The sequence below is a fragment of the Drosophila sulfurigaster genome, chromosome 2L (assembly GCF_023558435.1).
Source record: "Drosophila sulfurigaster albostrigata strain 15112-1811.04 chromosome 2L, ASM2355843v2, whole genome shotgun sequence".
Taxonomy (NCBI): Eukaryota; Metazoa; Arthropoda; class Insecta; order Diptera; family Drosophilidae; genus Drosophila; species Drosophila sulfurigaster.
The window spans coordinates 15,584,251-15,600,506 of record NC_084881.1 but is presented as its reverse complement, the minus strand read 5'-3'; the positions used below and the strand labels follow the sequence as shown (position 1 = coordinate 15,600,506).

The following is a 16,256-nucleotide window of genomic DNA, read 5'->3' as shown; positions in this document are numbered from 1 at the left end:
TCAATTTTTGGCAGTCCCCAACGAGGAAAAATTGACAGCCTAAAAGTATGCAGAGGAAATTTTTACATTTTTGTTTATGAAAAAGTTTGTGTCTCCGCTAAGTTTCCATTATTACCAGCGGCCTAAAAGTATGCTTTAACCCATGTTGATATTAAACTCCAATTGAAAATTTATTTAACGCTGCCTAAAAGTACTCCATAGTTTTTGGCTATTAACGCAACCAAAAGTATGCACCTGAAAATATTTAATTGCAAGTGCAAAAATGCAAATACATAATCGTTGATGACTGAAATACTTAATATCCACACAAAATCAAAAATTAATTATTTTGAATTATTTTTTAAATATTTATTATGCATAATATTTACCGTTTGTTTTATTGTTTTTAATCTTGACTTTACATATGTAATAATTTTTCGTTTGTTGTTTTATTTTTTGTATAAGTTATGTTTTATTTTATTTGTTTCTGCACTACTTAAATATGAAACGTTGAAGTCAAATTTGTTTGCTTTATCCATTAACTGTTTAATTTGATTAAACTTTTTATTCGCTTTGTGGGTGCATTTTACTTCCGTTTTCCCATTTTCTTCAACTACTTTACTCGTAATCTACCCAATTTGCTCCACAATTTGTACATTTTTTTGCATTCTGAATGTCACATAAATAAATAATAATAATAATAATCATAATAATATTTGACAAGACGCGGATTTGTTTTTGTATTGTTTTATGTTTTGTTATTTATGTATATGCATGCTTAGTTGTTAATAACTAATGCCTTTACTTTTTTGCTGCTTAGCCTTTGCACATTTAAATTTCAATAAATCGTAACAGTTGTAAGTCGTTTTTTAAGCAAATATCTCAATTGTATATATAGTTTAATATATATGTTGTTGGTTGTTTTATATTTTCTTAAACTGTGCATAGATCTTTGGGCAACTCTTGTAGGCGGTTTTTTTGTTGTTTTTGTTTTTTATAAAATTCGTTAATATATTTATTTGTTTAATAAAATGATTGTTTTATTTTAGATCTCTTTGGGTTATTAGCAAAAATGATACAAAAACTGCAAATTCTGTTCGTCGTTTGTCTCTGCTCTGATTTGATTTGATCAACTATTTTCATTTGTAAAATTTGGCCATTAATATAAAATTGCTGAAAACCGTTTTGATTAACCTTCATTTTTGTTTTTTCCTTTTTTGTTTAATAAAAATGTATATCATTTTTCAATATTTTCATTGTATAGATTTGTTCTCGTTCTTGTTCTGGTACTGTTTCTTTCTGGTTCTGGGGTTGGGAGAAATTCTCATAAATGAAACACAAAATCGACACAAAATGAATGTATAATACGAATTGTATATTGTTTTAAATATTTTTATTTTTATTTTTATTTACTTTTGCATAGCAATTTGTAATTTGCTCTTTTTTTTTATTTGTTTGTTTGTTTGTTGTTGTTTTTTGTTTGCTGTTGCATATAATTTTTATAACTTTTTAAATTTGAATAACAATTGTTTATGTTTTTGTTTTTGTTTTACTTAATTTCTCACAATGTAACTCGTTTATCTTTAAATGTATGTATACATATGCTTTTATATATTTAATTTATATTGGTTTTTTGTTTGTTTTTTTTTTTTAATTGGTAATTTATACAATTTTACACATTTTCCGCTGGCGACTCTTAGGGGCTAATTAAATTTTGGTTTGAAGTTGGGTTTTTTAGTTGGGGGTGTTTGTTTTTGTTGTTTGCTAATTTCGAAAATCACGTAAGAGAATAAAGGAAATGGGACTGACATTTCCCTGTTTCTTTTAGAAAGTACAAAACACACAGGCATAAATAATTTATGAAATATGTTTAACAAAAGTTTATAGATTTTTGAAATCTGTGCGCGCTTTCGCTTGGCTCTTGGCTTGGGGGTTTTCTATCTATCGATCGATTCTTTCGTCATCTGCTCACCATATTCTCCATTCTTAGTTTATTTTGTATTCCTTTAGGTATACCAAAGAATATAATTCTATAATTCACAAAATGTTGGCAACGAAATGAAAAAGTACGTTACGATATACATATACCTAGATATTCATATACATATATAAATACGAGTATACGCTATCGATGCTTATCGACAGAAATGATATTTACAAAAATTCAATTACGAGTATTTGCCATTCACATAGTTAAAAAGACAAAGAAAGTTCTTATATTTTTTTCTACAAGCTAGATCATCTTCATTCTTCCATTCCTCTTAATTTTTGCAATTTCCATGACATTTGTTTTTGTTGTGTTGTTGTTTATAAACTATTTAACTAAATGCCTACAAAAAGCAAAGCTTACATTTGAAACAGAAAACTACAATTAATTAAATTGTTCAATTAGAAGCTACAATAAATATTAATGTATCCTTATATGTTTGTTTGTTTGTATTTATGTATGTACGTGTACATATGTAAATATGCTTATAGACGAGCGCAGAATTCTTCAAAATCGCTCGTACGATTTGTATATATAGCAGATATATATATATATAAGTATAAATTTTGTTTTGTTTTTTGCTGTTCTGTTTAGTTGTATTGTATAAATTTGTTCAATTTAACGCGGCAACTTTTCAGTGTTGTAAAATATTTATAGTACGTGTAAGTTTTCTTAGATTTGTTTTAGCAATTCGTTTTCTTATCGTTTATCTTGTTTATCTTGTTATTTTCTCAGTGGTGGGTTCATTTTGTGTGTGTGTGTGTGTGTGTATTTTTCTCTCCTCTTCACTTCTTCGCTCTTGCTACGGTCTTTCTTTTACTTCTCGTTCTGTTTTAGCTTCCAACTTAGAGTTAGAATTAAACTAAAATAAAATAGCTACGATTACAAGTTAAGCATTAAACGTAATAATTAAATTTGAGGGGAAGTTTTTGGGAGTTGGGATCAATTGGGTCCGAATAAAAAACCCTTAACCGCTGTGCGGACTTTTTCACGAATCAGACAGAAATTGAAAAAGGTTTTCTTTATGTTTTTTTTTTTTATGTTGAATAATTTGCTAAAAATTTTGCAAGCCTCGCTTTGAGTTAGTATCTCTTTTAAATGTCTTCAAAGTTTCCGTTCCATTTTTTTTTTGTTATCTTAAAATGTACACATAATCACTAATTAGAATTAGCCATTAGAATTAGCATTAGAATTAGCTTTAGAATTAGTTTAAGAATTAGAGTAAATTATAAAATAATAATTCAAACACACGCATAAATTGTGGTCTCTCAAATATACAAAATCAATTTGTTTATACTCCATTTTGTTTTGTTTTTGTTTTTTTTTTTTGTTTGTTTTTGTTTTTAAAGCTTTGGTTTCAATGTTGATAATTTCTGCAGCAAAGTTGAAGGATTACAGAAAATAAGTATAGATAAGAAATAGAATAGAAATAGAACAGCGATTTGGAAGCCTAACAAATTTTGTGTTATACGTGAGATCAAAACAAGCTAAAATTGTTGGTAGAAAAGTTTCGAAAAGTATACCCGTCATTTTACAGGGTATTTTCAATGTGCGTTAAGCGTTGAGCATACAATAGCTGTGGGAAGAGAGAGAGAGGGGGACTTTGGGGGCTGGAGGCAGGAGGCAGGCAGGTCAGGGGCAGACTTAAAGCTAAGCAGCGAAACTTCTAGCAAGTTTCCTGCATGCGTATATACGTGTGTGTGTGTGTGTAAAAGAGACGACTATACGATATATTGGCTAACTGTTTGTTGATTGCAATGCGATCAAGGCTGCGTGAGAAGAGTGTGGACATGCTGGGGGAAGGGGTGAGAGAAGGGGTGTGTGGGCTGCCGGCTTGTGCTTAGACAATCTCCTTTTTGATTTGTAATTCGCAGTTCGTTGTTGTTGTTGTTGGGCTTATTGCTGTTGTTGTTGTTGTTGGTAATAATGTTGTTGTTGCTGCTGCTGCTGTGGCTGTTGCTGTTACAGTTGTTGTCAGCATTGACGTCGGCGTTGGCGGCGTCTGCTTCTTGCTCGCCTTTGTCGCCATTAAAACTGGCGTCGGCAAATTCGGCGTCTCTGTCGGCGTCGCTGCTGTCGGCTCGCGTCGCGGCCGTCGCTGCTGCTGTTGTTGTTGCTGTTGTTGTTGTCGCTGCTGCAGCGGCATCTCGTCATCGTCGGATTCATCGTCCGATTGTCGCTGCCTCTGTCGCTTCTTCTGCTGCTGTTGCTGCTGCTCTTCATCGTCCTCCTCCTCCTCCACCTCTTCTTCCTCCTCTCCCTCCGCTTCCGTCTCCTCATTGTTGTTGTTGTTGTTGCTGGCAATCTTGGCCAGCGCATGGCAGGCGGACATCTGCGCCTTCTTCATGGATGACGCATCGCTGCTGTTGCTGCTGTCAAACAACTGTCCGGCAGTTGCTGCCGAATCTGGCGAGATGGGCGTGGTCGCTGTGGGCGGCGTTCCCAGTGCTTGGCTATGCGGCGCCTGCGCTGATCGCTCTCCATGCTGCTCCTCCTCTTGTTCCTCCTCATCCATGTCCAACTCATCGTCCATCTCCTCCTCCTCTTCGTCCTCGCTTTGCTCCTCGGTGGAGCGACTGACGCCACTTGGACTCGGGCTCTTGGCGTGTCCATTCAACTGCTGCTGCTTCTCCTCCTCCGTTTCTTCGTCCTGTTGCAGCTTTAGACGCTTGCTAGCCGGCGGCTGTTGCTCCTGCTCCTGATCCTGCTGCTGGTCTTCCTCCTCCTCCTCATCCTTGAGAGGCGTGGGACTGCGTCGCAAGCCATTTGCCTTGAGCTCGCCATTGTTGTTGTTGTTGTTATGGTTGTTGTGATTATTGTTGTTGTTGTTGTTGGCCTGATCTTGCGTGAGCGTCTCATTGCTGTCCGCTTCCGGCGAGCCAGCCAACATCATTTCCTCCTCCTCCTCCTCGTCCTCCTCATCTTCCTCCGCCTCCGCCTCCACCTCCTCGTCCATCTCCCGCCGCAGCACAGTCTGCGCCTGCTTCAATGGCACCACTCGCAGCTTGTCCATCGCCTCGAGCTGTCGCCGGCAACGTTGCAGCTGATCGCGCAGCTCCACAATGTGCGCCTCCTGCTTGTGGAAGAGTTCGCGCAGCTGGACATTGTTGTAGCGATACTGTTGGTTCTCCTGCAGCAATCGCTGCAACAGATGCAGCACACGCTCCCGATCCTTGGGCCGAGTGTCGCGCAACGCCTCGACAGCCAACTCCCACGGCGGCAACATGGCGCTGCTGTCCGGCTCCCCGTTGAGACTGTCGTCATCCGTGTCCGTGGATAGCTCAAATTCGCTGCCCAGATGCGGTTTGCCATGCCCGTTGCCGTTGGGTTGCTGCTGCAGCTGCAATGGTTGCTGTTGCAAGTGCAATGGTTGCTGCTGCTGTTGCTTGGCATGGGGTGAACTGACCACATTGGAGGAGTGCGTGCTCAGGTTGAGACCGGAAGACTGTGTGGGCGAGTAGCCAGCTGAGGACGAAGGCGTCTTGTAGTAGACGCCACTCTGAGGTGGCTGCAACGCATCCCTAGTGGCTGCTGATCCTGTTCCGGCTGCTGCTGTTGCGGGCTGTTGACTCATCAGGTTCTTGTTGATGCGTATGCGACTCGGTTCGCTGTGGTTGCTGTGGTGACTGCTGTGATGGTTGCTGCTCGTCGGCAGCAGCTTGGCATGCTGATTGACGGTGGCAATGATGTGTGTGTTGCTGTGGTTGCTGTTGTTGTGCTGTGGCGGTGGTGTTGGCGGTGTCATCATCGTGGGCGTCGTTGTCGGCGTGGGCGTGGCACTTGGCGTCGGCGTCAACGTTGGCGTGGGCGTGTGAGTGGGCGTGGTTGTCGTCGTGGGTAACATTGGCACCGGCGATGTCGAGGAGGTAATCTCATTGCTGCCGCCCGCCGAGAACTCCTCGACGGAACTGGCGCGTGGCACGTGTCGCGCTCCATGTGGCGCTATTCCTGTTGTTATCTGGCTGCTGGGCGGGGCGGCGGAGGCGGTGGCGACGACGGCGGGGGGTGGAGGCAGCGTTGGCTTGTTAGGCATCGGTGAGCTGCTGTTTGAGCTGTGGCTGCTGTGGTTGCTGTGGTTGCTGCTGATGCTGTTGTTGCTGCTGCCATTGCTCTGCGACTCCGCCGAGTTTGGCGGCGGCGTCGAGGCGCGCTCCTGTTTGATGTGCAGCTGCAGTTCGCCACGCTGCTGTTGCTCCTGTTGCTGCTGCTGTTGCTGCTCCTGCTGCCGCAGACGCTGCTGTCGCTCCAGTTCACGCTCCAGCTCCCGCTCCTTGTCGCGCTCCTTGCTCAGTATGCTCTTGCGCGGCGCCAGCGCCACATTCGGCTGATAGGTGCGCTCGAAACGCTCGCGATCCGTGCTGCGCACCACACGCTCCGGATTCTGCAGCTCCGGTGGCTCCTGGCAGGCGTAGGGCAACGTGGAGAGCGCATTGTATGCACTGTGCCACACCGCTGGCGTTGGCTTGCCACCTGATCTCCAGGGTTGGAACGCACTGCTGGCGACCACACGTTCTCGCTCCCGTTCCCGCTCCCGTTCTCGTTCGCGTTCTCGCTCCCGATCCCGCTCGCGTTCACGCTCCAGATGCTGCTGCTGTATGCAGTGATACATCAGGTGGTAGCCCTGGATGTCCAGCGGATGCAGTGCACTCAACGCAGCAGCCTTGTGCTTCTTGCTGGGATTCTCCAGCAGCTCAGCGGCGGCCACAACCGCAGCGGCAGCGCCTCGCTGATGGTGATGCTGATGCGCATGATGTGGATGCTGATGGGGATGATGCGGATGCTGATGCTGGTGCTGATGGTGTGCGTGATGCTTGAGGCTGGCGGGCAGCGTCTGATGCGATGGCGGTGGCGGCGCCACCAAACCCAGTGGCAGCAATACGTCCTCCATCATAATTTCCGCCTGCTGCAAAAAGAGAGAGAGAGAAGGAGAGAGAGAGAGGGAGTTAGTGCGCTGTGTCTGTGGTTATTAGAAAATTGATCGGCCATAAAAATAGATGCTGCAAAACCAGTAGCCCCTGCCATTAATTTGAATTGCCAGCCTCGTCACCATCCCAATTCCCAGTTCCCTGTTCCCCCCCTCCCCTTCCCTCCCGAACAGTCATTGCTTCGTGTCGCGTCGCCAGCGTCGTTTTCGAGTGGCTAATTATAAACAAACAAGTGCCCGGTAGGATCACATCGCATCGCAATGGATCGCTCGCATCTATGTCCCCTTTTCCCCTCACCCCACCCCCCACACATCGACGAGCTGCTCCTTCGATTGCCACTTTGCAGGCTGCGATCCATTCGATTCCTCCGCAGTCAAAACGCCCCGCGGTTATGGCGCCAATTGTCATTGAGACAGCCAGCCAAGCAACCACAACACTGAGCGAAAACTCGGGATAGTTTTTACTTTACAAGAATTTCGACTTTATTGTTTAGAGTTAATGCAGTTCAAAACGCAGAAATATAGGCAAATGTTGATTGATCTGTCATATTAATATGATAAATACTTTTCACAACTAGAAAAAAAGATAATTTAAGAAGACTTCGTTTGAGAGAGGGAACCGTATAAAAGACCTCTTCATTATAGAACTTTTCACTATAATCTATTAATTACAGTTTTTATCTGACATCTATGCTTTACTTATATTCTAAGTAAGCCGATTAAAATGTAGTGAAAGCCTTTGTTTAAGTTTAAGTCCATTCTTTTTTATTATCTTTAAGAACTCGAACAAAGCATTTTTTTATGAGCAGTCAAAAGTTCTTTAATTCTTTATAAAAAAAGTTAAGTTGTTAAAATCTTTATAATTATTTATTCAATAGAATTTGAATTCTACAGTAATTTTGTTAAACAAAATTAGTTGGATTAATCTTCCTAATTTCCTTTGAATCATGACGAAATATCTATGTGTAAGCGGATTACTTTTCATTGATAATTTTGCTGATCAGGTGATATGATTAGATAGATATCTGCTCACACTCTTATAGAGTTATTTATTTTGCTGATCACACTTTTATAAAGTTATTTATGTCTAGGTTATATTGAATTCCGCTTTTTCATTCAAACATGAAGAGTAAACTTATATTCCATTCATTTCTTAGTTTAGTTAAATTTTCTAACTATACTTTTTAAAAGTTGAAAATTTTGGCAAGTGTAGGCGACTGTCAGACAACTGGTAGCATCTTTGACTGCATATTTTGCATTATCATCAGCGACATAGCTGGAGACATGAAGCATGCACAGCAGAGGAGGGAGAAGAGCAGCAGAGAGGGGGAGAAAAAGGAGGCAGAAGCAGGCAGAAGCAGGCGTCGACTGGTTCTGGTTTTGACTGCGGCTTGGGCTTTTGAGTTTGGTTTTGGTTGAGGTTTTGGCTGCAGTTGCAGTTGTTGCTGTAGCTGTGGCCATGGTTTGCTTTCCTTTCGGTGGCTTGTCTTTGGCTTCGACTGCGACTTCGACTTTGGCTTTGGGTTGCGTGTTTACCTAGCTGTTAAAATGATTGGCACCGCGGCCAATTATGGTCCCCGATGACTGCGCCATAAAGTGATTTTGAATGGAGGCGGCGCCACTGCCACTGCCAACTTGCCACTGCCAACTTGCAACTTGCAACTGCCACTGCAACAGCGAGTCGTTGCCACTCGGTGAACCCCTCGTCGACTTGCGACTTGCGTCTTTATGATGATGCCCCATTGCTGAAGGTGTCACTGCGGCAGTTCAAGCAAATGGACATCGAACGATGCCAATAAGCACTCGCTGTCTTAGCACTCAGAGAAGCAATCGGTGGAGGAACTGTTTTTTCTTGCTTGTCTGTGTCTGCTGCTTGTTGAGGCCATCAAATCTACAAGGCAGCTAATCGCTGCTTAAGCTGATGAGATGCTATTAGCTGCAGCTCATTAGAATAGCCAAATAGCCGAAGAGCGAACGGAAAACGATTACAATCATTCGATATGAATGATGATTTGATTATCGAAGCGACGACCATGGCCCGCTTGATTGTTTCACTGATGAATATATCAAGTTGGCTAAACGTTAAGTAATTGAGAGATTAGTTGGATTAGCTGCGATAAGATCTTTTGCTAAATATAAGAACTCTTATTGGGTGAGCAGCGATGATCTTGAGGTGATCTTTGGCTAAACATTTCTAATATGTTTGCTGTCAACAATATTGAAAACTTTGATTCATTGATTTTGAGTATAATTATTGTTATAGTACTTAGCAGAACTATATCATTAATTAGATAAGTTATAGCAGAGAAATTAAGATTAAAGCATAACATTTGAATAAAATAATTGCTCACACTTAATCATTAAAATATTGCTTCGTAAGATATTTAAATCTCTGATTTTATTATGGCTTATGTACTGTCGAAGCTTAGCTGCCTTATTTTACTATCGATATTACTATCGATTGATTAATTCAGCTCTTACCTTTGTATCGAATTTTTAGATACGTAAGAATTCTCAATTTATGTGCTTTCTATTCATTATATACTATCTGTTTGCCACCTGAACTAGTTGCTTCGTTCGAAGCTCGCCAACATGAATTGCTTTCGATAGTAAGCCATAAGCTGAGCAGAGTAAACCATAAGCTAGATAACCACAAAGTATGCAACATAAATTTGGTGATCAACAGCGCCAAAATAAAAGCAGAAAACAAGCGCGGAGGCAGTGAAGCGAGGGGCGGAGAGGTGGAAAGAGGTGAAGGCAACCGCGCGCTAACAATGCAAACAACAAGAAGCAAACAAACAATGCAGTTAACTGAACGCTTGGTCGTAACTTGGCCAAAACGATGGGTAAACAAGTTGGCCAAAACGTTGATGGCGACACGGCGGCGACTGGACTGCGTTATGCTCAAAAATGTTGAACAGAGATTAAGCCAGGCAGCTGCCGGATTGAGCACGAAGCGGAGAAGGAGAAGGAGTAGGATAGGGGGGGAGGAGAGGAGAGGAAAGGCGAAGCTTGGAGGCAGTAGACCAGAGCAACACACTTAAGCCAAGCTGGCGACGATGTTGGTAAACAAGGAGTCCAAAATGGGTGGGGATTGTGCCACGCTGAGGGGGTCATGGAAGACAAAAGCCAGAGATATAGACGCAGCGATAACAAAACTGGAAGCTAGTCACACACACACTCACACATAGACACTGGAAGAATAGAGAGAGATGAAGAGAGAGAGGGAGAGCGGGAGAGCAGCACACAAATGAACCATTAAACAGCAAAATCATAAAAATCAAGAGCCATAAAGAAGTCGTCGAAGGAGCGCCAGTCTCGCATCCCAGTCTCTAAGCTTACACAGTCTCCCAGCTCTAGAGCAGCTCTCCATCTGTAACTTCAATCCCCAATCCGCAATCCCCAATCCGCAATCCCCATTTCCCAGTTCATGGTGCACACAGTATTTTGCCAATCGCCATCGGCATGGCCATCGCAGCAGGAGCAGAAGACGCCGTCGGTTTTTTAACTGTACGCAGATGGCAGCCAGCGATAGAGATAGATGTTGCAGCCAGTCGCCAGTCTGCCACAGCAAACAGAGTGAGAGAGGGGGGGAGAGGAGGTAGAGAAGTGGGAGCAGGCAGAGCTACCGATAGCCTCGACTTCAGTTGAGTTGAGTTCGAGTCGCGTTTTCTTTGGCGTACGCCTCTCGTCGTCTCGCTGACGGCGCAGTGACAAATTGCCAAAGACTAAAGGCAGAGCAGCATGTGGCAGAGTTGCAACAGGCGGGGACGGGGGCGGTGGCGGGGGGCTGGGGCAGATCTGGGTGCGGGTGCCGATCGGTGTACAGTCAGCGGTGTCTCTGCCTCAACTGCATCTGCTGTTTGCTGCTTAAGTCCAAGGTCTTTTGCCATAACTCAACACCCAAAGATGATGTGCAGCAGACACTGCAGAGCCACATCGTGAGAGTCAAGCCACCAAACAGATCGAAGCTTGAATACTCTCGAAAAGTGAAGGAAAGCTCAGCTTGCAAATAGTTTAAAAAGAGATGTGAGCATATAAATTGAATATAATTTTAATATATAATGAACAGTTGTGATTAAGATTTATATAGTTGAGAAAATTTAACTGTTTAAAAAGTTGCAAAAGTTGGAAAAGATATAAATAAAAATTGAATATAATTTTTTTATAAAAGTACTCAGTTCTTATTAAGATTTATATAGTTGAGAAAATGCATCTATTTAAAAAGTTTTGCATAGTTGCTAAATGGATAATTCTGCTTGCATTGATCATCTACAGATTATGTCAAATATAATGTGTGAACCAATTCCTCTAATACATATAAGCAAAGGGAAAATTTCTTTAAATAACATTGTCATTTTTATCCAATGTTCGGTTTGCTTTAAATTAACAAAACAAGTGTAAATTTAAATCTGATATTAGGAATTTTAAAAATTTTTGTGTTATAGAAAAATAGTTTCTCAGATTTTGTTATATTTTATAGAACTATGCAGAAGTTTACAAGTATTTATTTTATAGAAAAATATGGTAGTTTCTGATATATAGTTTCTGACTTCTAATATCTCGTGTTATTCCTAGAACTTTAAACACTATAAAATATTTCAAGTGAAATACTAAAATCTTAAAAAAATAATAATCAAATATTATATTTTATTATGTATATTGTATAATATTCATTTTATTATGAATACAAATCAAAAATGTAATTTATATTATGAATGTTTTAAAATAATTGAAAATTTACCTTGAAATGTTTAATAGGGTGCTAAGTCTCAAGATATCGCACACCCAATAATTTAGAGACAAACTGCGATTACAATCTTTGGAATTGAGCTCAATCGTACAACCCAAAAAGAGACTTATTTATGTAGTTGCTGTTCAAGTACGTATTTAAAGTTGAAGTCGCATAAGTTGGCCACACCTTAGCCTAGGTGATGAGCAAGTTGTGTTGTTCCCAATTGCAAGTGTAAAATAAAATAATTGCGCCCAAGTGGCGACTGCAACCAGATGAGAGACCCGAACGAAAACCAAGCAACCCAACAACCGAGAAGAAGCAACAACTAAGACGAAAATAAAAACAAAAACAAAAACAAAAGCCTTGGCAGGCGACATGACTTTAGTTGACGATAAGATCATGGCAAATATTGGAGAGGAGAGGCAACAGAGCGGAGAGAGAGACAGAGAGACAGGGGCTGACGATGAAGTCAACGATGGCGTTGACAATGAAGCTTCACACACACACACACACATGCATGGGTGTGTGTGTAAGCGGGGCTTGGCAACAAGCAAAACGAGAAGAAGAAATTGCCATTGATTTAGACTGGCAATTATACAGGCAGGGATCGCGCTGCATCGATGCGGATGGGACAACTCTGGGATCGGGGATCGACATTGTCGCATGTTGTGTTGCTTGTTGCCTGTTGCTTGTCCCGCTCGCTTCCCAATTGATGAGGATGTGGCTCCAATGGAAATGGAGCAGCGACCCATATGCAACTTAGCAAGCAGCCAGACTTGCGCACACACTGCGAAAGTCCGATTCAGATTCAGATTCAGCGTCAGCTTCAGAGTCGAAGAGTCAACTGCTGCTGTCAGCTTCATCTACATTTCTTGGCGTCCGTTTTTCCAGCGTTCACCACTTTCCTGCTCTCCTCTCCCCCACATCTATAGCCTACTATATGTAGTATAGTAGTAGTCTGTGTCTGGCGCAGGCCGTAAACTTGTTTGCCAGTCGCTGCGACATTGCCATCCCCAAGAAGAAGTCGCGACATTTACAATTTTAATTCGTGTTGTTGTTGTTGTTGTTGCTGATCTTGTCGCTGCAGGCAGCTAGAAAGAGTCAGCGAACGAAGGAGAGGGAGAGAGAATGAGAGCGGGAGGGGAAGGGAGGAAGCTCGTCAAAATGTAAAGACAGATCTAAAATAAAACTGCTGCTGTTGGCGGCTTGACGGACATAAGCTTTGACCATGACTGTTAAATACCGTGTAAAATGTTTGCAGTATTTGCAAATAAATGATGCATTAAATACGGAATGCTAATTGAGTCTTTTTTTTTATATTTATGGTGTATTTTTTATATTATGGTATATGTATATACTTGTATGTGGTATATACATATTTTATATTATGTAAATTTTGCATTAAATACCGGATGGTAATTGGGAGTATGACATATTTTTAATATTATGGTATATATTTTATATATTATATTATAGTATATATTTTATATTATGCAAATAAATTCTGCATTAAATACCAAATTCTAATTTTATATTATGATGCATCAAATACGGAATGCTTATTGAGAGTTATTTATAGATGTGTGGTATAATTTTTATATATTATATTATAGGGAAATAAATTCTGCATTAAATACCGAATTGTAATTGAGACTATGGTATATTTTTTATATTATATTATAGTATATATTTTATATTATGCAAATAAGTTCCACATTAAATACGGAATGCTTATTGAGAGTTATTTAGGATATATATTTTATAATGTCGTTGCAAATTTATATCGTTATGAGGATGCTTTCAGTTTGTATACCGTATTAAAAGTTAATGTACATTTTTTATTATTCCTACCTTTAATTGTTATATTAATTTCATGAAAGAGTGCATTTAAAACCTTTTCCGATTCTTTATAGTTTGTCTCCCAATTCTATTCAAGTTTAACATTTTCCCAGCTTAATTTGAGTTTTCAATGCAAATCTCTTCAGGCTTCTTTAAAGCTCTTCCCAGTTAACATTTTAGTAGTAAGTATAATTTAACTAAGGCTACTGCAAATTGCCAAGCCATTTGCTCATTTGCTTTATGGCACCTTCGGAGCATGTGAAATGTAAATAGAGGCCGCTGTTATTATTATTCATTCTCATTTGTAACATAAGTAGTAAATTTTTACGTAGTGCCTCAGTCATCCTTATCCGAATAGCTAGATTAATGACTGATTAAATTATAGAGGCGAGCGAAACGAGAGCGTAATAAAACTATAAAGAAAAAAACACACAGCGAGCGAAGAAACTAAACTCAATTAAACTAAAACTGTAAAGCAAAAGAAGACGCATAAAACGAAAAAAAAGAAAAGAGGGAGGGAAAATGCATCGTCGGCGAACGCATTTAGAAAAATATTTAAATCAACTTTAATGAAGTTGAAAAGAAATTCCATTGCCGTTCATTCTATGGCTCGCTGGCTGCATTTTTGTTTATGTTTTGGAGCCACTGCATAATTAATGAGCTGGCCAAGACGCTGGAGACGATGTTGATGCACTGGAGGGAGGAGGAGGAGGAGGCGGGGAGCAATGGAGAAGAGGAAGTAAAGTGGGGGACAGCTGGTAAGCTGAAATTGAAACCGCGCGTAAAATAAATAAAAAGCTAATGTGTGTTGCGCACTAAATCATAGCTGCGGGATCCCCCCTCCACCCTCCTCACTCTTCCCCCTCCGCAGCGGTGGCCAGTTTTAGTGTCCAATTAGCGTGCGACGTTTTGAATGATGTCCGACAGTCAGACAATGCGCAGTCGCAGCCGCGTTGCAACTTGCAAGGGTTGCATATGCGTCTAGCTACGATTCTGACTGCCCATTCCCCCTTCCCCCCTGCCTACAACCTTCTCCAGCCTGCTCTCCCCCCTTTATGTTAATCTGTGCCGCGCTGCAACAAATTGTGGCCGCATTGCATTGGCCATTTTTTATGACAAGCTGCCGCGTAATATTTCTGAAATTTACGACTGTTCGGATTTATCCAGTGTCTTGACCTGCTCCCCTCTGCTCCTCTCCCCTCTCCTTGCTTTGCCTGCCTTGATCTACCTTTTGTTGTTCTGCTCCAGCGGCAGCTGTGCTAATCAAGCGACTCCTTTGTCTGCTTTTTGTTTGGCTTTGCTAAAAATCAAAATTTATTGTCATTAATCATGGATTCAGCATCGACTTCGACTTTGCAGCCTCAGCTTCAGCTTCAGTTTCAGCTTCCACTTCGACATCGACATCGGCATCGAACGTCGACATCAAGCATTTTGCAACTGCATTGTCATTATCATTGGTCATGGCTTTGATGGGCCAATGCCACTGCCACCGCTATTGGCTCAGTCACTGCCACTGCCACTGCCACTGCCATTGAGATTGTGGCTTTTATTGATCGGCAACATGTTGCCGCAACATGGCAATTAAGGCTGGCCACATTGTCCGCTACCCAAGAAAAGCAACAACAGCAACAACAACAACAACAACAACAGCAACAGCGGCAGCCGCCTAGGCGATCAAGCTTCACAATTTATTTGTTGCAGTCGCAACATTGTAGTTAATCTACCCTAACATTAAAGGTATCATTACATTGTCGCAAACTCTGCTTACTTATGCTATTGTAAACTTGCTTCCAGCACATGCCTCAGTTTTAATTTCCTCTTTTTGCATTTTGCCATTTATAAGTTGGCAGAATTGCTTAAATATTACATCAATAGGATTGCATAAAGCAGACATTATTTAACGATTATTAAGGGGAATATTAAGAGAAGATTCTGGCAAATTTACTATATCTAAAAGTTTAGCTTAAATATTTAGTATAAAACATTCATTTAAGTTACCAAAAATTATAAATTTAAAATAATGTAATTGTTAAATTTTTGGTTCAACTATTTTCGATATTTCTATGCTTTTCGCCAAGTTCTTCTCAGTTTGAAATTCTATAGAATAAATATTTTTGATAAGTCTAGCAAAAAAGTTTATTACACATTTTCTAAAATTATTTTAAATATGCTTAAATATTTCCTGAAGAGGATGTGCAAAGCTGAGATCATTTAAAGATTATTTAAGAGAAGTTTCTGGCATATTTATATGAAAAATTCTTCTGTATAACATAAAAGTTTCCATTAAACTACAACAAAATTTAATCATTAATTTGCTAAAATTGTGTTTAATATACTCAAGCATTACTTAAACTCGATTGAGTAAAGCAGACATTATATAACGAATATTTGAGAGGACTTTTTCGCAACTTTCAATGAACAATTCTTTATTAATAGTATTTTGAATAAACGTCTCCAAAGTTGCATTGCTTTATGTGAAGAATATATTTGAAATTTACTGATGTTAAATTAAATGAGAATCAATTTAAATCTCCAACATGTTTTATCGTACATTTATCTAATAAATGTCTCACTAGAAATTGTTGTGATATTAATTAGAAATTCAAACTTTTTAGCCTAGAGTAAAGTGCAAGTCCATCACTTCTTCGAATGTCTTTAGAAGACACTGAGATTGCTCTACTCCTTTATTATTTATTTTTTTTTAACATTCCCATTTTTTAGCCAGCTTTTTTGTTCTTGTTGTGGCACAACGTATATGGCCAAGATAAATGTTGACTTTTGTCAGTTTTGGC

General features: G+C 40.4%; 1 protein-coding gene across 1 annotated transcript in view; it reads right to left on the bottom strand.

The window, feature by feature from the left end:
• Positions 1–1,584: 1,584 nt before the first annotated feature.
• The window catches only part of LOC133835379 (myb-like protein P), a 109,314-nt gene continuing 94,642 nt past the window's right edge, over positions 1,585–16,256 (bottom strand). Inside the window, exon 2 of the mRNA XM_062265406.1 lies at positions 1,585–6,869. Coding sequence (XP_062121390.1) covers positions 3,807–6,869 — 3,063 coding nt within the window. The 3' untranslated portion in view covers positions 1,585–3,806. The remainder of the gene's footprint in view (positions 6,870–16,256) is intronic.